The 26,410-nt window shown below is 37.8% G+C and overlaps 1 protein-coding gene across 1 annotated transcript in view; it reads right to left on the reverse strand.

Moving 5' to 3' along the window:
* Positions 1–11,719: 11,719 nt before the first annotated feature.
* The window catches only part of CEP120 (centrosomal protein 120), a 72,440-nt gene continuing 57,749 nt past the window's right edge, over positions 11,720–26,410 (reverse strand). The window contains exons 19-20 of the mRNA XM_074953033.1: positions 14,935–15,080; positions 11,720–14,273 (exon numbers count right to left, since the gene is read on the reverse strand). Of these exons, the coding sequence (XP_074809134.1) occupies positions 14,036–14,273; positions 14,935–15,080 (384 nt within the window). The 3' untranslated portion in view covers positions 11,720–14,035. The remainder of the gene's footprint in view (positions 14,274–14,934; positions 15,081–26,410) is intronic.

Here is a 26,410-nt window from a genome sequence, read left to right on the forward strand (position 1 = left end):
CTAGTCCCTACTGGGAAATGATTAAAGCCGTGCTGGTCACACAACTGTCATTGTGTTAGTTAAGGGACCGTATCAGTGTTTCCACAGACCATGCCATATCCCAGTACATTACAGTTACTGTATTCTGCGGTCTAACAAGGTATATACCAATACCAGCAATGTGGGAGTATTTCTCCATTTTAAAGATGTAAATACAAACAAAAAAAAGCCAACATCAGAATGGTTTCAATTACAAAAATAAAATTAGTTCTATCATCTAGTTTACTGCATGCCCTGTTTTAACAGCTTGGACAAACATTTTAAAGATTGTACCAACACCCATTGTTGTGTAAGAGATTTTGTTATATACATTGGGAGTTCTGTGGATGGAGGCATAGGATTTTTTTTTTAAATGTTTGTATGTTACTGGGGGTAAATAATAAAATTTAAATGAATAAACAGTTGCTAGAAAGTAATTTCAGTCTGCCAAGGAAATAATCTACATTTTAAATTATCTAAAGTAAATATGTATGCACATGCTAGTTCATAACAGCTCTGGAAATATTGAATAATGGATATATATTTTAATTATTGACATAGTAAATATATTTGCTTGAAAATACATGTAGTGCATAGACAGAACTATTTATGCATTCATGTAGTTTATAGCACTAATACTTCTGTTTTAAAGAGACATTGTCAAAATGGTAATACAGGGGAAAATACGATTTACCTGTTGTGTTTTTGAACATGGGTTTACAATACTTCCCTAACCCCACCTGTTTTGTGGCAGTAAAGCAAAACTGAAATCAAGAGACAATTACTGTGGTTGGATTTTAAAAGAATAGGCTAACTTTATGATCATTGATAACATCTGCAGGTCTGCAAGCAACAATGATGATTCTGCTTATATAAAGTACCTTATGCTTTAAGTCTTCAGTTGATCAGCTGTGCAGGTCATAAAAGAATTAACTACCACAGGGTCTAAACCAGTTGTCACTGAAGAGACTAGGAGACTTGCCATGGCTTCAGAGAGTCCACATACATACAGCATTGCACAATAGGCTAGGTGTGATAGTAGGACGGGGTTCATGTGCCACTGCCAAACACTTAATTTCAAGGACATAGAAAAGTCCTACATTTCTATATAACAGGACTCCCATCAATTTCATTTTACTGCCAGGATAAAATAAAATGGGGGAAACATTACATGTGAGTGTATGCCCACACGCATGGAAAAAGAACCCTTGAACTACTCTGGCAACATAGAGCTGAAAGTTTGAAACCAATAGATCAAATTAAAAAAAAAAAAAAAAAAAGTCAAGTCAACATTGCAGCCCTCTTTTAATACCACCATCACTACCCCACCACCCAAATACAGAGCTTCTGAACAGCGTACAAGGCCTAGTGCTGAAATGTACTAAGAACCCTTCCTGGACAACATAGAAGTGAAGGTCTCTCTCAGACACTTGCGGGATCTGGACCATCGTGGGCCAGTTTCTGCCATGTCATATTGAACGGTACCTTATTCCTCAAGCAGGCCCACTGTGTTCTGCTTGGGACTACCCACGCAGTAAAGTGCTTCTCAGTGTGAGTAGCAGTCACAGAATCTGGTCCTGTGAACAGATGAAAGCTTCATTTGTTGGTTTGCGATAAAAGCTACATTACATTTATTGTAGTAGGTCATATTTTTAGTCTCAAGTGTAAATACATAATTGCCGGCTTCCTAATCTCCCATGAACAACACATTTTTAAAAGTTAACAATTACTGGTGACATTTTCATGATAATTTCTATAGTTTGTAAGTATTGTTACAGATGAGAGTAAACAGCAGCACAATTGAATGAGTTTCCCCCCCTGGAATGCATGTTATCATGAAGTCCTGCCCTGTGTTTTTCTTTTAAATCTTAATTTTTATGGAGAAACATCATACTTCAGACAATGACAACAAATCAGCTCTTATTCAAGTGTGAAAATTAAGGTATAACTTGATTTCTCTTAGCTGTCCCATTACAAGAAATGTGATATTTTGAAGAGAAACAGGAAAAAATTTATCAAAGTTTTTGTTATTATTGCACTATTCTCTTGCTTGATCTACCAGCTATAGATACTCCAGGCCTGCTTAAGTGCTTTTCATTTTTCCCATAAGCAAATTCTGGCTGAAGACCATATATCTTTTTTCTCTTGTTCACTGCTAGCCTCAGAGCCTCATTACAGCAGAGCACTTTTTGAGACTGAGCTACAGCCCAGATAAATGATTGCATAAAGTTTTAAATAAACATACAACATTTATGTTATGTTGTTGCACTGGGATGATTTATAGTCATTTTCTTCTTCCAGTTCTGAGCTCTGGACATAAAAGACACTGAGCTCTCTGCTGTTTATCCAAGCTAAATCCTCTGTTTGTTCTGCATAAGCGTTCTTGATTCTTTAATATATTGCAGGCTTTAGTTTCAGGTTTATTCCCTCCGGGAATGGTGGAATTAGATACATTAACTGACAAAGATAAGGTACGGACGTTGTAGCTTAATAGCCATTAAAACAGATACTATGATAACAAAAATGGAACTAGAAAAAGCAGTTTAGATTGTGATATTTTAAAAACATGTATTATGAGGATGCATGTAAATGTAGGATTTTAAATCTTCCATTAAGAAACCTCCAAAAACTTGTGTTAAAAAAGGTGACGGAAACAAGAACAAAAGTTAGTATTAGCAAGGAATTCCAGCTCATGAAAGCCTCATTCTTGATATTGCCTTTAACCCCCTCCCCAACAATACTTTTAATCCCCAATGGGAATAATATCCATTTTTATAAGAAAATTACTACAATATTTGATGTTGGTGCCCGCACCTCTGTGATGCTGCCCCATAAAAAGGAGGAAAAAAATACATAGCAATATTTTCTATCTTGAAGATGTCTAACTATAATGCCTATCAACTCTACATTCTACCATTCAGGAGCTCATTTTGAAAGAAATCTTGTATAGTGTTGTTCTACGCTTATTCCATACTTCCATCCCTTCATAAGTGGATCTTGTTCCTCTTCTCTGAAAAGGAAACATTTGCAAAGGGCTGCAGCAACTTCTATTGCTAATGAAAATGGAATAAATCTCTAGTTAAACCTTTGATTAAAATAGACATCCCTTATTATAATAGAAAAGAAATCAGTTAAGCTAAGACTTCAGGGACCACTAATGGAGGTTTTCTTTTTAATAATAATTAAAAAAAAGTAAGTCAGTATTAACTAGTATATAAGTAACAGTCTGGTGCTTTCACTGCCAAAAATTATCTAACTAAAAGTTTGAATCCAGCAATATAAACAGCAGACCTGCCTGTACTCACAAAAGCTTGTTATTTTGTGGTACACAAGTTACTATGTTGTTCATTCTCTCTAATAGATTGCATTCCTTACAGCATGAAATGTGTTTTTATCTGAAACTTGAGTGGTAAAATAAGCAGCAGCAAAATGAAGATATGGACAACCATTTATTTTTTAATTCTAGATGTGTTTGTTATGGCTAAGGTACATTATTTCCATTTTTAGCAGAATATTTCTATTAGAACTGGAATTTTGTGAATAATTTATTTGATGACTGGTGGGAAATAAAAGACTGCCAAATTATTTCCCAACCACTATTTGTGCATCTATACATGCAAGTTAAAAAATTAAACACTCAAGAAGAATTTTTTGGGAAAACACTTTTCAGATTATTATTATTTTGGCAACAGATACTCTGATCTAGTCTAATTTTGAGGTAAACACTTAAAACATGCAGCTTCTATTTGCATTTACCCACCATGTGTTCATTCACACCTTTCATTAGTAACAATTTTACTAACATCAATTTCTGTTTGTAAGAGGAACCTGCCTCTCTCCCAGTGTGTACACTCCAAAAAGAAAAGGGAAAAAAAAGCTCCCTTGTGGAGTGCGATCTATCAGTTTTTTATCACCAGTTTAGAATGAATAGACTCTTCACTCTAATCTAAGCTCTACAGCACTAGCCAAGGAGTAAGTGGCAAAACAAAGAGCTGACTGCCACAGGGACTCTGCAGCAGCCCTTAGTCCTGGCCTACACAAAGTGTCTCTCTCTCTCCCCCATCCCCCTACTACCTCCCCCTCAGAGATCAGATATTTTTCACCATCACAAGAATGCTGGTAACTAGTTGATATATAGGGAGATTTTTAGGTTTTGTGATTCAGCAGCTGATAGTGAGCATTCTCTGCAATAGACAATCAGCCAGAGCTAAGCAACTGCTTTCTCTGCCTCTCGCTCTCTCTCTGTGGTCCAGCATCCCCTCAGAGTGTTTATGCTAAACTCCAGGCCAGTTTAGAGAATTTATAGCTTTATCATTGGAATTAAATTCACTGGTGAGGTATATGTGTGGCTTTGTGAGGGAGACATTTGGCTTCACACGGGCTGAGGGTTATTGTATTAATGCTTCCCTGTAGCCCCTTTAAGTTTCACTTTGAACATTATCTGTCATGTTTCTTAGGATAATAAGGATTCACTTTTATTAGTACTCCAATACTAATAAGTCAGGAAATGATTTTCCTATAAAAGAATTCGCTAAAACCCTCTCAATTACGTATTCACTCAACATAAAGGATATGATAATAAACAATACCATGCCTTAAATGTTTTCAAAGCACCATACAAACATTAACTAGTTGATCCTCAACACCCTTGTTGAGATGCATCATCCGCATTTTACAGATTGGGAAACAAAGGCAGAGAGGAACTGCCTAGAAGCCACACAGTAAATCAGTGGCAGAGCCACAACTCGACTCAGAAGACTATAGCAGACCGGGCGCTGTGCTACACATCCATTTATTTTTCTCTAGGAAAAGAGCAGCCTGCCCAAGGTTCTCCTGAGACGTTATGGTACTGGAAAAACCACATTCAATTTTAGAAATTAAAAATGAAAAAAAAAATCATGTGAAAGGATTAAAATCCTCTCTTTAAGAGGCTCTTTACACTTAATTAAATTGCTAACCAAGCTAGGAAGTAATAGTTAGTAGATTTTCCTGTATCAAAAGGAACTGTAACCTAGGCAACTTCTATTGACTTGCTTGAGAAAGAGAGTTCCAGTAGGGGCTAATCGCTCCCTCCTTCATTCATTTTTGTGTATTAATAATGAGATAATAAAAACTCAGCTCTGATGTATTGCTTTTCATCTGCAGGCCTCCAAGTGCTTTACAAAAGGAGGTCAGTCATTAGTTCCATTTTACATATGGGGAAACTCAGACACAAGAAGATGAAATGACTTGCTCAAGGTCACTCAGCAGATCCAGTCCTGTGCGCTACCCACTACATTCCCTTAGTAAGTAATCTTAGGAAACATTACCTCACATTGTACGTACCACTGTAATATTAGGAGTATTAGGAGAGGTCAGCTTTGTTAACTGAAGCAATTAAAATGGTCATTCCACATTGTGATTGTTGTATGGATGTCCCTTTTGTTGATTTCTCCTACCAACCCTATCTGTCTGTATTCTGTTATACTTCACCCATACCTCTGGTAACCTGTGAAAATTAAATAAATTTTTAAAAAGATCAACCTTACAAGAATCTTTACTCTTTTTAAAGGTTTAGAACCCTTTTATTTTTGTGTAGAACTGTATCTGAACCAGATGCTGAAACTTTAAGTTTAGATGTCTGAAATCATTGTCTTGACTAGACTTTCAGACAGCATGAACAACCACTAAAGCTCCTTGGCAATAGAGGTAGCAGTTGAAGATGTAATTCTTTAGACTCACTAAATCTTTGGCATGGTAAACCAGAGACTCCACGGCTAATGGAATATTTTAGCATTGATTTAAATAATTTGAAGGCTGGTTCTAATCTAAAAAGGGACTCTAAAAACTACCCCTTTATTAGATAATTGAGCAAATCTGATCTGGAGTCATTTGAAACAGTGTGTATGGAACCCCACAATGCTATTTTAAAGCTATCACTCCGTACAACCTCAATCTGGCATCTAAAAATAGAGATGTATTCATTCTGGCACATGTATCATGTGGAGGGGTGGGGGAAAAAAAAAAAAGATTCTGCACTCCAAATTCTCCCATCAGTTACACAAGTGCAACCTCACTGACTTCAAATGAGAACCAATGGTGGCCCTGCACTTAAAGAGTTTCATTTTTGCTGATGATGCCTAGTCCAGAATATAACCCAGCTCACTCTACTAGTTATGTTGGTTCAGAACAGCTAAACAGGAATAAATGGTAACAAGCTACTTATTTCTAAAATCAGCAGATGTGACTCTCAATACAAGTATAATTCTGATCTGCTCAGTAAGAAGGATCATTTCATTTCTGAGCTATTCTGACTTCACCTCCTCTCTGAGAGGACAAAAGCTGTGACTGAGCTAATCACCATTACTATGATCCTTTGGATTTAGAAAGGACCACACCACCAAGAGCAGCTGCTCACCAGCCCTGTCCCCAATCTCTCATCTCCTACCCCTTAAACCTGAAAAGGAGCTTCTGCAGGCTTCTAAGGGGAGAAGCGTGCAGCTTCCATTCCTATCTGTACCAACCTACCCACATCAGCACATGGTTTGCTACTTTAGTCAGATAATCAGATTCCTTTTTATCCACTCTACATTGCATATACACACACACTTTTAGCCCTACAACGTGGGCTTAATATTGTGGTTGGGGGAGACTCTAAACACTCTCCAAATTCGACTAACTTTAGATAATTTTAGAAATATGATGGGGGACCAATGATTTCTTTTGTATGCAGTAGGAAGATACAATCCTGGAGCCATAAAATTTCACTTGTCCTCAAGGGACTGTGTGTGCGTTTCCCGCCCAAGGGTCACAATGTTATTCAATGGCATTCACAGAGCAGGAGGACAAGTGTATATATTTGGATATAGTCTCAGGACTCACATGATGCAAGATGACTTTTCACGATAAGGACGTACAATGAAATCTACAAGTGGGTCAAAAGCAGATGGAAAAATGGTGGTGGAACTGGTATGAAACAAAGCAGTCATTCAGGAAAGAAGGATGGGTAAAAACTCCCCCCTTTAGAGACTGGATGTATAGGGTGACATACATACAAGCTTTCCTAAGTGGTAGCTTCCCCTCACTTGTAGGGAAGCACAACTTTGGTACAGATTATGGTGTGTGTGGTAAGCTATCCTGTGCTCTTGCTGACATCCTGTGAATTTGCTTCAGATTATTCTAGGTTACTAACTCACCATTTCTTCAGCAGAAATGTTTGGATTATGGTTATCCCATAAACATCTCCAGAGAGAGATGAAATAAAAAAATAGATGTTTCAAGCAATATCATAATCAGCCATGCTTCGGAAAACAATAAATAAGAAAAAAAAGTATGTTAGCTAAGTAAATACATTATAGAAGTTATACAAACCTGATTAAAAACAAAGTTCATGTTTATGTCAAGGTATGTTAAACCCTTTTCTCCACACAAAGTTTAAAAGGTTCTCAGAGAAGTAGCCCAAACCCAGCTCTCTACACTCACAGGTGTGTGACTGCTCATAAAAATAAGGGTAAAAGCATTAATTTAAATCACTGTACATAAAAAATAAAGCTAATAAGCTGTATAAACTTTAAGCTCTTTGGGGGGTGAGAACTGTTTTCTTATGTGTATACAGTGCCTAACACAATGGGACACTGCTCTTTGATAGGGGCCTATAGGTATTACTGTAATATAAATAAATATGATGCCTGTTTCCAGTCACAGCCCTGCCAATACACCTCAGTCCTGATCTGTAACACGTGGTCTGCTCAAGTCCTGGGCTTCTCTTTCACAAACACAGCCAATTGCATTGAACACATTAAAAGGTTCTCTGTGTTGAGTAAACTTCCACTAGAATTTAAGGTGTGACCAACAAGCTCATTTTCCCATTGGTGACCTACAGCACAACTTGAATTATGTCCTGAATTAAAATACTAGTGCATCAGCCATCTGTACCACCTAGCATCAAATCAGCAGCTTGGTATAAAATACATGTTAAACTATTTACCAACTAAATGCTTTGCTCAGCTGCAGTGTCATTATGACTTGATGTACTTTATTTAGCTTTTTATTCAATAAAACACATTCTTAAACATATGACTTTTAGTGATGACACTTCTGTGAAAATAATTTTAACAGTTTCCTCTTACAGTAAAACCAAACTCCAGACTGGTGAGAAACAGGATGGAGCACCCCAGTGTGATCATTTGACTTATCAGATCTTGTTCTTCTAGAATCCTAAAACATGAACCTATCTTAAAGTCTCCATATATGTTCTGAATGTTTATCATGAATTATTTTGTCAGTGCAAATGTGCCTTCGTCAATATACCCACACATGCACTAAAACCATCTAATCAGACATTCAGCATACCTCTGTACTACTACACTGGTATATTGTGTGTACAATTGTGAGGCAAAACTTTTCTCCATAACACACAAGAGTCTCAAAATGTTGTCAAACTGCAAGTATTTTACTTGAAGAAAAAAAACAAACAAACAAACAACCCCCCCCCCCCACAAAACTGGCCTACAAATTAGTAGGTGCAACTTTTCCAAGAGCATTATTAATGGGCACTAATTTAGTCTGCTAGGATGAAGAATGTCAGATGTGGGAGGATTTTAAATTAAGAATAGAAAACAATTTCTGTACTTGCTAGAATTCAATTCCTCTATCTTAAAGCCTCCATGGGGTTACTGTACATTTATACTCGGAAAGTCAGTAAATTATTTTTCCATAAAATTAGTCTTTCAGAACTGACTTCCCCCTACCCCTTTCTTTCTATCCTGGATGCCAAACTCCTGACTGCTTCTCCACCACAGAGACTTCATATCTGGAGAGCCAACATCTGTAAAAACATTTCTAATGAAAACACTACTAATACAACCCCCCGGAGAAGCAAATGAAATGAGATCTAAGTATACAGCCGCCTTTCTGCAGTTCTGTCTTTAACAATAGCAGAGCTAGTGCTTCCTCTTTGAGATTTGACACAGGTCATGATCATTTAAGCACAGTAGTAGCAAAATAAATAATTGAGTAAATATGTATTAACTAGTATAGACATAATTCAGTAGCACTTAACAGATGTGATAGAGAACTTCCATCCTTGATCATTGTGTCATGGGTTTGGGGTATCTCAGTGGATGGAAAGGAGAAGCATCTTAATTCCAGTGAAGAAGGGTGGAATACATGAAACTTTGGTGTCAGACATAAAATTACCATTGTAGAAAAGGTGCAGATCTTGAAAGTGGATTACAAATTGTCAAACAACTTAAACAATTATTGAAATGAAGTACAATTGCCGTAACTCCACACAAAAAGCAATATACAGGAAAATAAACTATGCAACTCTATTTTAAAAATCTAGTTCCAAAGCACAACACTGCTGTTTTCTTTTATATAATTCATCTGGCAAATTTCTTTATCTATTGAATTCCATTGCACTGCAGTTATGAACTTTTTTAAAGCCAAGGTTTTTCAGATAAGCATTCTAGTAATTAATAAAGAAACGTGTTCAATTTGTTTGTACAAGTCTCAAAACCTTCATCAAAGTTCCACTGTCAGTTGTGAAGGTATAAAAACGTTACAGGTCTACCCTTCTATCTTTAACCAATAGCGCTATATAGTTATTTCAGGTAACACTTCTATTAGTGAAGTCGTGTCGTGCCAAGCAAGCCAGTATTGCTGACATATAAATATTCAATAATTAATGTGCCTAAGAGAGATGAGAAAATGGCTATCACATATAAGTAATGCGTTTGCAGATGTCCTTATTTTTGGAGGTACCAATGACCCATCTCCAGTTAAAGAACTGGATTTGGACAAAAATGGGCCCAGGTCCCGCAATTGATTCCATGCAGGAGTCTGCCCATGCAGAGTCAGTTGCAGGGTCTGGGCCGGTTATCCCGTAGATTAACGCAAATTTAATTAATCTACAACAGACTAAAAAACAAGAACACAACAAACAACTCTCTGGAGATCTATGACTCTTTGTAGCTTTCCCTGAAACTATGGGTCAAGACCCTGGGGTGGGAGTAGAGGGTTGTGAAAGGGTACCTAGGGAGTTGAGACATGTTGGGGGGAAAAAAGTGGGTGGGGGAGAATTACAAATGCAAGAAAGCATTTGCTAAGTGAGAAAAAGATAAACCCCAACTGTGGCACATTACAACAAACTGTAAGCTGGCACCCACGCACGTATGGGTGCAGCGCAGCAATCAGCATGTCACACAAGCGCTGGGAACACCTTCAGAGTGGCACCTGGGCCCTCAATCTGCCGATATGGCAGCTGAAGCTCCTGCTTCTCTTGGTGCTGAGAGCCAGATGCTTGCTAGGGAACAAAAGTGGGGACTCCCTCAAGGGGGTCAGACATGGATGTAGGGGCTCATGGGGAGGAGGCAGGGGCTTTGTGTCCAGATGGTGTCAGAAGGGCTCCCCCTCCCCTGAGGGAGGGGAGGGGTAATGGGACAGGTGGATGCCTGAGAGGAGGTTAGGAGGGTGAGGGGGGCATGCTCCATGGCCAGTGGCCAGTTTTTCTGCCCCTCAGAGGTGCCAGCCCTATTTATAAAATTATAAAATTGGGATCATACTATTGCCATTTTTTGGAGGAACTGGATGGTCTAGAAATGTTTTTTCATGCTTTTAAATTTTCAACCCCTGAACCTCTCAGACCCCTGAGGGTCACGTTAACAGAGGTGAGCTCAAACGGGGTTGCAACATGAAGAATGTTGGGAACCACTTAAAGCTATTTCAATCTAAGGACCTAACACTGTAAACACTTGCAGATATGAATCCCATTTACTTCACTGGTGAAATCCTGAGCTATTGAAATTAACAGGATTTTTGCCACTGACTCCGATAGGACCAGGATTTTAACCATGTGCATAAGTGTATGTTTGCTGGAGCTGGTGCATATGAATTTCTTAGGAACCTGACTGTTTCAGTTATTGGATAAACTCAAATAAACCCAAGTATCTTGTGTTTGTGTGTGTATTGGGGGGGGGGGGGGGTTTGCTCTTTTTCCTGCCTCACTGAAACATTTTAGGGGTGAATTAAAGTGAGATTTGGTCCCACTGGATTACTAGTGTGCTGGAACAAGACCAGATCTTGAGTTAATTCAATGCATTTAAAAGTGGCTCTGGAACACAACGCGCACACACACAAATACATAACAAATCTCTAGAAAAATTTATTTGTACCAGATATAATATAAACAGCTATTTTAGCTAGAAAAGCCTTTGGGCAAGTTATGTTTGAAAAAAATTAAACCTACTCTGCATACAAGTAGAGAGCCTAAAATTCCATCCACATCCTTTTCAATCATGATCAAAATACAAATACAATCTATTGTCAATAGGTACGAACAAAAATATACAGAAAAGCTTTTACCTAGAGGGTCACAGAATATATGTTTCCCATTCTTGCAATGCTGTTTTTAAATGTAAATGGACATGAACATCTAGGTAGCATGCCTAGAAACAGGTTTAGAAAAATGAAGTGTCCTTATCTTGTGTATTACTAAAAATGTTTTAGTTGATTAAAATGAAAAATGTTCACGGTAATGAATGCTTAAAAAAAATCTTGCACCACCGCCACCTTTATTTTTGTTGTAAAAGTAGCCAATGAATTAGAAACAAAGGAGTTTTCAAATTAAACTTGCCAGCATTTTCATGGATTGAATATACAATTACATGCAAAGCACCTCACACACCAATTTATTGTTACAAAAAAATCTATTAAAGTAAAATGGTTTTCCCCAAATATACAATTTGAAAATAAAAATCACTCAGCCCTCTGCAAAATGTGAAGTTGTTTAAATTCAGATTTTATTTGTTAAATAACAAAAACATGAAAATCACAAAATTTAAAATATTATAATTTTAAAGATGAGAATCTTTACATTCACCTAAAGCCAAAGTAAACCACACTTCAGTATTTTAAGATAGTTGCCTTTTTTTAGTCTAAGGCCCCCTCTAGTGTTTGAAAAAATTATAATCCTAGCAAAGGAATAAACTTTGAGAAAGATGACTCAAAGAACTCTGAATGGGTCTTCCATTCTAGATAATAAAACATCCCACATTTGACTATATTTGCATATAATCATAGATCAGTGATACAGAATATGTAGCCATAGTTAAATATCTACAATTCTCCATGGATTTATAATGGTTACCTAAGCGTTCATTATTCCCATTGCCAGTGGAGGTTTTTTTTGCTGTTTTTTTTCTTTTAAACTACCATCTTTAAACCCATTAACATATTACAATAAACATTTTTTTAAACTGACAAGTTTACTAGGTATTATTTGTTTTTGTTATGAAATGTATTTATTGATAAAATGACCATTCCTCATGAAAAAAATGTTATGTTCACTTTTTCCCCCACAAAGTAAGTGTTTTAAAAAGTTTGTTTTCTTCCAAAAAAGTGACCTAAACAAACCGTCCATTAAATAAATTACTGACCTGTGGTAGAATAAAGAAATACTGTCCTCTTTATCAACAATATATCAGAAGTAAACGCAGAACCAATACAAAATCTGTATTCCATGAAAGCAAAGCTCCAAAAGAAGAATATGGCACTTATATGGCCCGGGCACCATAAAAGTCCAGTGATTATTTTTAATAAAAAAAATAAAGTTTTCTGCATTAATTGTCTTCATTCATGTTTGAAGTGAAACTGAATTGTTGGAGTTTGTTTTCAGTACTATGAGATTTGCATCAGTCACTAACATTTGTGCTAATAGGCGATATATCAAAACCCCAGCATTCACTGATGGGTAAAGAGATTAAGTCTAAACTTTCAGCCCTGCCCATACTACGAATTTTAACTGCTGAAACAGAGTAAAGGGCTTATAATGCAGAATGGCCCTTACTCAACTCTGGCAATCACAAAAACAAAAAAACCACCACCCTATTCTTCGTGCTCTTCTCTTATGGCAATTAACAAATATAACATTTCATTTTTTTAGCTTCTTTATATCTCAATTTCACACAAAAATTTAAAACTGAAAGCCACAGATGGTTGAAAAAAAACTTTGTAACCACTGCCATTAGACTTTCATTCAGGAAAGCATCTCTGTTTATAAAAACAATAATTGTAATTGTATTGGCATTAAGCACATACTTACATTTAAGCATGTGCTTACATTCCATTGACCCAGTGTTTTCCTGAATAAGGATGGACTTAAGCACATGCCCAAGTGTTTTTCTGAATTAGGACCTTAACCTCCTCATGAGCAACTAATACCTGTAGTCCCTTTGCATGCAAAACTCCCATTGATAGCAAAGAGATTTCCATGCTAAGAATGGTTACAAGATCAGACGTGGAGTTACTTAATTTGTGCAGTTTCAGTTTGGTAAAATATTCCTCTGGTTTTATCTTCAAAAGTGTGTCATCTGCAACTGTTACATGTTTAAAAAAGGTGTTTTGCTAAAAGAATAGTCAGCTACAGAATTGATGATTAAATTATTTTAACTGTGGTCACAGAAATAGTTTAAAAATTAAAAAACTAAACATATTTGCAAATGTAACAGGATATGACATTTGTAGAAGTGCAGCACTTGTTTTGCCTAAGAATTTACAAAACTCATATCACTGGGAATTACTGCAGTCGCATTTCACTCATACAATTTTATTGAAAAACCTATTTTGAAAGAAATCCATAAAACAAGTTATGAAAAATACTGAAGAGAAGCTTAGAACAGATATTTTAAAAAATGCTATTATAAATAAATCCAGCCAGGGTAATGGGGAGAGGTAGAAGATATTTAAACAGAAAATACAAAAAATATGTAAGTATATTTACATATAAATATATTTGAACATAAAAAATTGTCAAAAAAAACAACACCTAATGCTCTGATCCTGCATAAACATACACACCTGCTTAACTTCACGTCCTGTGAACATTTACATTGACTTCAAAAGGTCTACTAAGTGTGTAAAATATATCATGTGCCTATGCCTCTTCAGGATCAGAGCCTTAGTTTGTAAAATTAAACATCCTATTATGCTAAAACGTAAGATATCTGAATTAAATTTACAAAAATATTTTCCAAATATACTATTTACTGCTGCTTCTTTTTGCAAGCGCCTCTCTGATTTGGCGATCCAATTCACTTACTATATGGTCTTCATGGTTATACACACCTGTTCTCAACAACGTATCTCTCTCTTCTATCAGGCGAGTGAGATAATCATCCAAGCTTTCATTTAATTGTCTAGTATGAACACTACCCGCTTGCTCAACTGAAATATCTCTGGAATCTTGTGATTGTTTTTTGTCTTCTTGTTGCTTTAGCCTGACAATAAAAAAAGCACATCATACAAGTAGAGGACACATGGAAATTCTGTCTTGTTAAATACGTTCTAAATGGATTTTTGCTGAAATTTCTTACTGAAGTAGTGGAAATCAAGGAATTTTTTTTTTTTTAAGTAACACAAACTAACCCTTGGCTTGATTAAATTTAAAGGAAGCCTTTTGAATCTAAGAATACCTTAGATCACTTGTGTACATATTACTACGATTTCATCAAGGTTTTTGCATTGATAGTGCAGTTTAAAAACCCACATAAGTGACCAAGCTCAGGTTTCAAAATGACTGGAAGCATAATAATAATGGAGGATAACATTAGATATACTTAAAATATAAAGATGTGGGCCAAGAGGAGAGTTGAAAGAATCACCATTAGTGTAGCTTTTTATGAAGCAGTTCTGCTTAGAGTTGAGAGTAAAAAAGACTTGCTGCAGTATAAGCACAATCATGACAAAAACTGGTGATAGTGGCCTTTGGCATAGATTTTCTATAATACAAGACTGTTACATTTTATAAATGAGCGATTTTTTACCTCAGGGACACTAAACTGTGTTCTTTTACTGGATTGACAACCAATTAAAATTTGATTCAACTGAACCTTCCCCTATTTTGAGGCAGAGGGAAAAATCCTACAAATGCTATAATACCTGTTCAGTTCATTTCTGATATCCTCCAGCTCTTTTCGCTCTGTTTTCCCCACTTCTTTCTCCTCTGCTGCCAAATAGCGCAGTCTCATGTGCTCCAGCTCTTGTTGCTGCTTTTTAAGGCGGGCCATAGCATTCTCTTGCTCACGCTAAGGGGAAAAAAATAATTTGACATTAAATATTACTGATTAAAAGTGCTAATTGTAACAAAGCTTACAGTGTTTCAGAATCCACAAGTAATATAGAAACAGTAACTAAGTAGCACAATGAGTCAATACAAAATATTTAGTGTATATATGAGATTAATTCTGATGTCAGTCACAAATGAAATAAGATTGAGACAAAAGACTGCCTCAGTGAAGATCACGCTAACCATTTGTCCGGAACAGACTGCAACCAAATCGGAGGCCAAAAGTACTAGCTCAAATAGTAGTAGAATATCCAAGGGGTATATTTTAGAGCTGATGTGCATGGGTCTGAAGTTTTTGCTTAAACTTAAACACACAGACTACAGTCTCGAATACTGCTCAAGTAACTACAATGACGGGGGCTATATAAATACCTAGAAAGATAATTATAAGCACAAAAATTCAATACAGTGAGAAGTAAAATTTGAAAACTCTAAGTAGCTGTATGCGACTCTCTCTCCCTACTACCCTGCTATTCATAGCACCACAAAGTTTTGTTTGGCAGAGGTAATTTTATAGTGTGAAAAGATCTACTTTCTAAACTGGTGTCCAGTCTTAGGGCATGTCTACATGAACGTTTAGTTCGCTGCAAGCTGGGATGTGAATCTACCCCACAATAGCCTGTCATACACTGTCATTATGGACCCTGTTGATGCACAAACAGATAGTGTGCTTTAATCTACTTCCATTTCAAAGTGGGTAGATCAAACCACATGAATGAACTGGACAGTTAAGGTGCTGGAGGCTAGTGTGGGATAGATTCACATGCCAGTTTGCCACAAATTAAAGGTGCATGCAGACAAGCACTTAGAAAGTTGGGCGTGAAAATCTAAAAATAGACCTAGATTTCTTCTTACATTTATTCAATTTTCAAACTCTGAATAAAAGCCCAGAGGGTCCAAAACAGAACAAAAATTAAACCTATACACAGTTTTTAAAAACTTGGTTCAATTCCTAAATGCATTTTTCAAATTCCCATAATGTAAAACATAGTGACTTGCCGAGCATCAAAGATTACATTTTATAGCAGAACCAGGGACAAAACCCAGTTCTTCTTGGTGATATTCAATTGCCTTAACAAGGACTATCCTTTCTTTTCCTGTTGTCTTCTGACTAATGCTCTACATAACCCTGCTTCATTCACTACACACAGTCCATCCCGTGCACTGAAAGAGGCAGGGGTCCTGTAGGAAAAAACAGCATATGATCAGGTCATTAAATACTACATGTCATACTGCATGGTCCCCCTTAATTCTGGAATATCTTAACTTGTGCTTGCTTGACTTTGCAACTTTAACATTTTATGTTTTTTTGCATCCGTTTTACTTTCCACTGTCTGACTTCATTAATAAAATCTATTTGCGCAGTATATGTAATTCACCAGTCCTGGCACCACTAGCAAACAGAAAAGAAGAGAAGAATTAGGAAAGGACAGGAACCTGTAGGAGCCAGCCACTGAAGAGAGTGTCCAACAAGGAAAGAACAGATTTTGTAATGATTAGTAAATGAAGGAAGCAGCTATCGCAAGTTTCCTCATGAAAGGGCTATGGCTTTCTTCCCATGAGCCAGCCGCTGACTTACAGGCTAGATGAATGTGTGCTTACTAAAGCAGAAGTAGTTTCCCTATTGACTTGCAGACTGGAGCAAAGGACAGTAAGTCTATTTTGCTATATGGGCTTTGGACACGGTGAAAAATCCTGCCCCTACTGAAGTCAATGGGGCAAAGACATCAGCCTATGGCCTTTTTTAAAATATCACACTATGAAACAGAGCACACGATCTGTAGAAGGGTACAGTACTTATAAGTCTCAGCATCCACATAATAAAGGCAAACTTCAGTAGGACAGAATAGGCAAAAAGGAGGAAGAGTAACGTCCTAATTAATGTGAAAGGCTCAGTTCAGTTGGGACAAAACTTCCAGAGTTGTTCAAAATCCTACTTTTGTCCAGAAGAACTGTAGGAAAGGTTCTCCTTAATGGTTAACGCTCCAAACTAATTTAATCTGCAGGAAGAGGTAAATGCATAAGAAAAAGTTACTTCAATGGTAAGAACAAACAATGAGCATCTCATCATGGCCTCAAATGGAGACTGGTACAAAGTCAGCAAGACCAGATTAAACTTGCATCTACGTAAGAAGGCAAAAGGCCAGTCTGATCATCTTGATTGCACAGAAGTTTAGAAATACAGAGAGGAGGATCCAGTGTTTCTCCATATATCCTCAAACTCCTGGTGCTCCCACTTGCACCTGCAAGCAGCTTAGCTTTTGTGAAAAGAAGAGATAAAGAGAAAATAAAATCAGTCTCCAATTAAGGCAGTGTTAAGATTAATACTCAAAGGAGGAAATAAGGCGGCATACAGAGACAGTGTTAAACCTTGGTTGTACAGTTTTGATTGGATTTCAGGAGATTATCCACCATCTGAATAGAATAAACCCAGAAGTTTCAGCCTCTCAGTCTCTAGAGCCTAGGGGAGTTCAAATAGCTGACCAGGTAGTCTTTCAGAAGACCCTCAACAAACAGGAAATCTGAAGAGGTTTGATAGACAACTCCTTGAAACAGGAATGCCCAACCACCTGATTTTCCTGTTGACACTACCTTAACAATGATAAAAGAGGTATAGAAGAACCTCACTTGACCATGGCAGTGAGAAGATTTGAGCTGCCAAACTATCTTTACTCAGTGTCTGGGAACAACAGGACTATTTTTGAGACTGTAGGGTACAGCTGTGTCTACCTTTGGGGTCTCCTCAAAGGCCAAGATCCTGGAGAGAACCTGTTGGTTTAAATCCTATTCCTTTGGCTTGAGAACTAGCCCAGATGTTGAAAGTTTCTTGTATACAGGAGGATGACATTATGATGTTCTTTCAGCCCAGATCAGAATTCTGAACATCTCTGAAGAAGAAAAGAGCTCTAAGGGCCTCTCTCTTCTCTTTCAACCTGTATCGCAATACAAGTTGCCCCGTTGTTCTGTTCCAAAGGATTGTTATGGATTCTGGGGAAGGAGTAAATTTCTATAAGAAATATCCTATGGTCCTCAGGTCCAGCTATCTGATGCTTCAACTAACCTCCTTCTTTACTGCTGCTCCTGTCACATAAAAGGAACTCAGGTGGGTACTCCAGCTCCTCAAACTTGTTTCTCTCAAGATTCAGATTGTGCATGATTCTGGGGCAGACTTCACTTGAAGTAGATTATTTGGAAAAGTCCACCATCTCAGTAAGCAAACAAGCTGGAAAGGTGGTATATAGAGTTAAGGTCTCTTCTTGGTAGTCCCCTCACAAGAGCAAAAAGGTCTGAAAGGGTTAGAAGTGAAGCCTGTCCATGCACAATATTATCTGTATTACCACAGAATATCATGAGGCACGGACGGTGAAGAAAGCATCAGATGGCTGTGAATGGAGTGAACAGAAGTATTCTGATTGTGTCCTTCAGTTTGTGGAATGTGTCACCGAGGAGAATCACCTGCTTGAGGAGAGAACAAGATCTGGCATTTAGGTGGTCCAGGCTCCTCAAAAGGCAAGTATGAGCTTTTGCTGAGGTTCGGGCATAAAGCTACGGTTTTGGAGAATTGAAAGAATCATGTTGGGGCCCTAGGAAGCACCCTGAAAAGAAGAAACATTATACAGAGATTATCTAAATAATGCAATACACTGATACCTTACCATTTAAGGCTGGCGAATACAATGACCAGGAGTTTCAGTGTCTTGGGGACAAAGACAGGATAAAAGGCAAGACAACATGCTAGCAGTATCATTTTGACAGCAAACAAAGAAAACTCAAGTGAGCTAGAAAGTGAAAGTACACATTTTTGATGTTGATGAACCAGAGACATCTTTGGCTGGGTGGAGACAAACTAGGGACAGGCTAGAAACCTCTAGATTCTTTTTTAGTCAAAATAAAGTCTGGAGGTCCTCTTATGCTGGAATGCGCTAACAGCCCCCATGTCTAGAAGTTTCTTGATACAGAAAATCATTACTGCCAGTTTATAAGGGCCACAAATGAGGGACAAACAGAACAGCAGTCACAAATGGGGTCTGTGGAGGCCACTGTGAGGGAGACCTTGTGGAGAAATAAGGCCTACATGACACTATCTTTGTCCTGCATTGGTCATTTCATACTGGCAGAACAGGTTGCATCAGGCCTTCCAGCCTCGCAAGCAGGCTGAAGCAAAGCTTCACTGGAAGTGGAAGCAGGGCTGATATACATGTGGTGATTGTACAAAGCAATTTTCTCTGGGCAGAGAACTGAGAGAGTGAGCTGCTACAATGTGGCTCTGGAGAGAGTTTAGTTTGAGTGTGCTGAAGTGCCTCCTATCCATATAAACTGAGAATTGGTCTCCAAGAATCTTTTCTCCAATGACAGCTCTGGACAGTACTTCCCAGCAATGTCAAGATTAGTAAATTGGGTACAGTATAATTTCTGTGTAACACATTTCTGATCTAAGCAGATAAGCAAATCTTAACTAAACTTATTACAATACAATCGTTCTGCACAGTAGAAGACGAAGTCTGGTATATTTACTGCAAAGTCATTCTGTATTTCATTACTTTTGTGGGTTTATATTAGATACTTATCATAAAAACCATAAAAAATAAGCACCTTTATACCTTAAGAGGGTCAAACAAAACAATAATGTGAATTACCAGACTAGATATGTGACTGGAAGATGTACTTACATTTTTAGCATTGTCCTTTTCTCCTTTTCCAATACTACTTTATCACAAATATCTAAGACCAATCTTCCCCTAAAAATATCCATAAAAGTTCATGGGAAGTGATCCCATAGACTACAATGACAATTTATCGTGCATAATATAATTATGTAGTATAAAATGCAAATCCACATTCTAAACTACATAATATTATTTACCCAACATAGCTATTTTTAATCTTTTACAGTCTGTCATAATCTGTATGCTGAACATTATTATATGGAGATACACCTATCTCATAAAACTGGAAGGGACCTTGAAAGGTCATTGAGTCCAGTCCCCTGCCTTCACAGCAGGACCAAGTACCGTCCCCTATTTTTGCCCCAGATCCCTAAATGGCCCCCTCAAGGATTGAACTCACAACCCTGGGTTTAGCAGGCCAGTGCTCAAACCCCTGAGCTATCCCTTCCCCCCAAAAAAACATTCATAAACAACCGTGATTTATGTAACATTCTGAACAAACAAAGTAGCTCCCCATATAACCCTTCAATAAAGGAAAAAGATGTCAAAGAACATAGATTATTTGTTTGATATGGATAGGAGAATTAGTATACAGTATGTAAAAATCATACTATGTATGATGCAATTCAAAGCTAAGACTTAGTATTAGATCAGATCAGAGGTCACAAAAAGAATGGATCCTTTGTAAAACTCAGATTTTGGGGAGGGAGAGTGAAGGAAAGATTCTTTATCCATATTTGGTAATGAAAATTGCTGCCCTTTATCAAAGGCTCTTTCAGATATCAAAACCACTTCTTCCAAATCACACTTTCCAATACCACATTATGCAACAAGCTCCCTAATCATTGGTGTGAAAAGTAGTCTATTGTGTAGACTCAATTTTAATGGAGTTTAGTGAAAAACATCTTCTGAAACCGGAAGATATTTAAATGATTCAGCATTCTCACCTTCATTTTCAGTATCTATATTATGTACTATTCACACTTAATTGACAAAACAATATCAAAGTTAAATTTTTGCAGTTTCTATAATGTTAAATATTTTCAGTATAAATCTTCTACATATTAATATGAAATAGGAAAAAAGGTCTCAATTTTACATTGCTGAAATCATGACACTTGAACTGCCGCTGCAAAAATGTATACTGCCACTGATACTTTGAGGTAACACACTACTGCAAAGATTAATCCAAATATTAAATATCCTCTACCAGGGCTGCTGAACAATTTATATAGTGGGGGTGCTGAAAGCCATTGTAAACTCTGTATATAATAGAAATCTGAAGCCAGGGGGTACGGAAGCACCCCCAGCACCCATAGTTCCAGCACCTATGTTCTCTACCAATTTATCTTAATTGAAAAAGCATGGTTAATACATTTAAAAAATGTATTTGATCTGAGCATTTCATTTGTAATACTCCTAACCTGAGGACAAACGGAAGAGTATTTTCAGGTCTGAAACTGCACTCATTGCTTACTGAGCTGTTGCTCTCCTCATGTGGCAAGATGTATGCTTTAGACAGATACTTTGCCTGGATGGGTAATTTTTATATTACATAATCAAATTTTGAAGTTTAAAATCTGAAGATTGTTACTGAGCACTGGAGCAGTCTAACTGGTTTCACTAAATGGTTGGAAAAAATGTGAAACATTCCTGAAACATATTTCCTCAGATGAATATCTGCTCCTCAGAGCAGAGAGCTACAGCTGCTGCAGGAACTGCAGAAAAGCCAGAGGAGCAGTAGTGTGGTAGGAGACAAAGGCTGATAGTGCCTCTGAACTGAAGGTACTCCTGGTCAGGTATGCCAGGCCACCAAATATCAACAGTCCCCAGTGCAGCAGTGTGATAAGGTAACCTCAAAAAACCCAGATGCCCATGATGTCAGCAAACTACTTTTTTATGTTCACTGGTTATCTGGTCCAGCACCGTTCTATCACTCTCTTCACATTGACAGTCTCACTCTCCCTGCCTTTCATGCTGTTCTCTGTCCTTCCCTTCATTTTTCCTTCCTCTCCCTCAATATTTATTTATTCCTTTTTCATTTTCCTATTCTCAGGTTAAACTCTGCACTCTTGGTATTCCTCCTTACCCCACCAATGACCCCATATCACCACCAAGAAACCTCCCACCCCCCTCCAAATATGTATAGTTAACAAGAGGTGTGCCAATTGTCTGTGATTATTTACGCCTAGTATATTCTTCCCCCCGCATCCTTCATTTCTTTGTGTGTCTTGAGATTGCAAGCTCTTTGGGGCAGGAATGATATCTTCTTAATATTTGCACAGTACCTTTCCAAATGGGGTTCTAAATAATGATTTTGGGCCTTTGGTACTACAGTAATTTAAACATTAATTAAATAATCAGTAATAAAGAAAAATAATCAGATTGTAAAAGACTCCCTTCATGCCGCCAGGTGCTCTAGTTAAGAGGCTCTTCAATCAAAAGAGTACAATCTTTATTTTGCCATAGCTGCCTATAAATCCAAAGGGGAGATGTAAACATACATACACTAGACTAAACAATGGCTAAATAGCAGCCACTATTCACTCTCCCACTCACACATACCATGCAAGTCTGTGGGAAAAAAAATTACGATTGAAGCTAAGGAACTCAAGTAAAGTTTTCTGAAAATAACCCAGAGCTGACAAGTCAGTAGGAGGGCCTGGATGGTTTCAAGACACAGTTTTTAACCAAGACTTGGACCTCCAACTGTTTTTTTTTTTTTTAAAACAAAAGATTTACATCCCATCTTTGGCTAAATTACTTATAAATTAATCAAATTAATTACTCTGAGTGGATAAGCAGGAGGCTGGACAAGATAGAGTCGATGTCAGCCAATAAGGTCTGTGTTGTTTTAAACAAATCCATCAGTTCTGCTTTGAACAAATCCATAGAGTACAAATATGGTAAGAGACTTACATTGTACAATAAAACCTCTTATCACAAAATGTACATAATTCTAATTTAAACATAAACATTGTTTTTGTTAATTTTCCAGATCAGAAAAGGGAGATTATCAGCCTTCAAAACTGACATAACACCGTTGTTAGTTACAGCTGCAATGGTAATATGTTGCATTATTTTTAAAAAGTGATTTCTTGCATCACTCAAACATTTGTTAAATTTTACATCTCGAGCCTGCAAAGTCTTAAGCATGTGTGTAACTCAGCACATGAATAGTTCCACTGACCTTAATGGCTCTACTTCCATGAGTAAAATTACACATGCCTAAATCTTTGCAGGATCTGGGTCTTAGTTGGTAAATTTTAAAGGCCAAGATTTTAAAACTTTGAGATATAGAGAAAAAAAATGCAAATGTGCACATTTTTGAATTTTTGGTCTTATTTGAGAGTAAAACATTTTGTTAAACAGTACAAATAAAAAGTTACAAGTACATACCTTCAAGGAAAAAAGGGAATGGGCATGAGGGAGAAAGATCTGGGTGTCCTTGTGATAGAGTCTGTGGATTTTCAGACTTATTTTTTATAAACTTTACACACCATGATCAAATCCATTAAAATGTATAATTTTGTAGTTTTCACACTTAGAGATGAGCCTATGTCACAAATGTCAGGGTGTGCTTCAGGTCTTTCTCTAGTTATAACTGGTATTATGTTTTATTATCCAAAAATTCCAGATAGAGAGAAATTAACAATTTCTTCCTTTTAATGTTCACACAAAATTTTCAAAGTTACGATTCACAAACTTCATTTTCTACAGAATATAAAGCCATCACAGCAGTGTTCTAATATGACTAGTTCCCAAAGAAAAAGAAAATGCTATAATTAAGGAAACATTGACTTTTAAAATTGAAAATCAGAAGACAAGAACATTTTGCTAAATACTCAGCTAGTTAATTTATGAAATAAAGAAGCATAATCGACTGTACTAGGTCACCTTTGAGTAATGGAAAGCTCTGTTTAAACAGTTCTTTGGCAATGGGCACAAAGCATTAGATCTCATTTCCAAGACTTACCAGCTGGGTTTTGTCATTAACATTTATTAACAATCTAAGATATGGCTTTCAACGTCTAATCCTCACTACACAAATGTTTTGTATAGTCCTCCGGAGGGCTTTGGTGTGACAAATTACTGGCACAGATTACAACCCTGTGGCTATTCACCCAAGGCAACACAAAATTAATATGGTACTAATCCAATTTAAACAAGAAATTGGATGAACTATTGCAATTGCACAAATCATCTGAACTAAAGCTGATGTGGAATTCCTGAAGCAACTAAATTTCCAAATTTATATTCAGACACAGTACATGGGTTCCTGATCAGTTTTGCTTTTTTAATTTTTAACTGAATTTAAAGTGCCAGATTGACTAAGTACAGCATTAACAATAGTAGCATAAGCCTTACCACATTATTTCCCACAAAAAAGCCTCCATCTAATTTTAAGTGGACTGCTTTCAGGAATAAAGTTTTAGGGCAGTATAATTTGGTCTTGCTGTCCACTCATTTAAATGGTTCAGATGTCTAACAAGGGTTTCTGTTGGTCCTGGACTGGAACTATTACTTTAAAGTTACCAAACTTATCAGCTAGTGATGGTTTTTGTCACTACCCATCTGGCATGACTTGAACCAGGGAACTAAAGGTGAAATGCATCTAACAGGAATCTAAAAAGCCTTTAAGGGAAAACAAACGAACAAAAAGGCAGGACATTTTGGTGCTTCCTTTGGGAAAATCCAGTTTCTGGTGTGAAAAGATTAGAGAGGCGAACGATCACCCTTTTGTGCATAGGTATTTCAGAAATATTATGGGCCAATTTCTGACACCTACAATAATTAGATGAAAAGGAACAATCTGAGGATAGCACATAAAACCGAACCTTTGATTTTCTAGCAATCATCAAATATACCTGGTGCTAATTTATTTGATTTATCTGTAAGTTATAAGTAAAGGGCATTGAGAATTTGGGCTCTCAAATTCATTGAGTTCATATTTCGGCACTGCTTATCCAAAGATTTTGATGATGACCCTGCTTTAGGCTCCATATCCCTCCTTGATTAGCACACAAACTTCTCCTCTTCTCCTCTCCTCCCAACAAGACCATGTGATTCTCCCTGAAGCTTCAATTATCCATTAGATTGTGTTTTTTCTTCATGGGGGAAAGAAAGGAGAGGTAGAGAAGCAGCAGCATCCTGCTTATCCAGAAACAGGGTCTCCTTTTGAGCACATATCCAGATAGCTCGCTCCTCCTCCCCAGTCCCGTAGACTTTCCTTTCCAATCCACAGACGTAATTTTCTAAGAGCAACTGGTTGGCCTATTCTTCAGTAATGTCTCCGCTAGATCCTGCTAAGTTACCCCTTTATGCACCAGAAATGCACCAGAGAGATCTTTAGTCTTGCAGGAAAGAGTGAATTAGCCCAGCATTCTTGCTTTTCCTCATAACTGGGTTAGAGCTCCTTTCATTCCACTGCAAATCTTACAGAAATACAGTGAAGGCAGTTTTTATGCTGCAACCTGGAGCACACATTTTAAAACCTTGAAATGGAAAAGCAGAGGAACATAATCCAAAGAGTTATTGGGTCCTGCTGAATCAGATTTGGATTCAGGGAGCTGAGGTGCTCACTTACCCAAAAGCTGGAGTGAATTAGAAGCGCCTCTCCTTGAAAAGTAGCCCTTCCATAGAGCAAAAAAAGGATGGGAAACAGGGGGTGAAGATGGAGTATGAAAACATGAATACCCTTGTCTGAACCCTCAATCTTTAAATGTGTTAGGCTTTGTTTCGTTCTCTAGTGTGTTTGACCGTACTGAACGGAAGTGCTTACGGAATCTTAAATAATTGCAAGCACAAACCTTACCATATTTATAGAAGGCAGTAGGTAAAGGAAAAAATAATATACTGGCATGTATATGCATTACTGAGTGTAGTGGGGTGGTCACCCTGCTCTGGCTGTGAAGGGGTTAAAACAGCCCTGGGAGAGGGCTGCCCTGGGGAGCCAACTGAAAGCAGCACTGGAGAGGACTATGGCTGGAAAAAGGAGTGAAAGCAGCTGAAGGAGTAGCTGACCACAGGTGTGGCCAGCTCAGTCAGGACCCAGCTGGCCCTTATAAAAGGGCTGTAAGCCAAGAGCCTCTCTGTAGCTCTGGAGAGAGAAGGACCTGGCTGCCTGGGAGAGAAGGGTACCTGAGGTAGAGTAGTGCTGAAGAAAGGCAAGAGGAGCTGGGGAGCTCCAGCCTGATAACTCCCCAGGCTGAAGGCCTATCAAAAGTACGAGGGCTGCAGAGGGGCAGCCTGGGAATAGGCAGAGGCAGCTGGTCCTAACCCCTTGCCAATGATGAGTGGCTATTACACTGCAGTCTTCCCCACTGAGCGGGGTCTAGATGATGACTGGCCATAGCCACTGAGGCAAGGTGGGTTTAGAGGGCTGGGGGTTCCCGTGGGATGGGAGACCCAGAATAAGTGGGTTACTGCTGGGGGCAGAACCCTGAGGAAAATGGGCACCGGGGTCCAGGAGGGTCACAGGTCCAGCGGCAGGCAAGACACCGGCCTACAGAGGGCGCTCCAAAGGCTGGAAAGAGCTAATTCCCGAGATGACCAGCAGGAGGCTCCACACTGGTGAGTCATCGCCTCGCTACACTGAGGATGAAGGAACTGCTGCTACATG

Source organism: Natator depressus, chromosome 5 (genome assembly GCF_965152275.1).
Source record: "Natator depressus isolate rNatDep1 chromosome 5, rNatDep2.hap1, whole genome shotgun sequence".
NCBI lineage: Eukaryota > Metazoa > Chordata > Testudines > Cheloniidae > Natator > Natator depressus.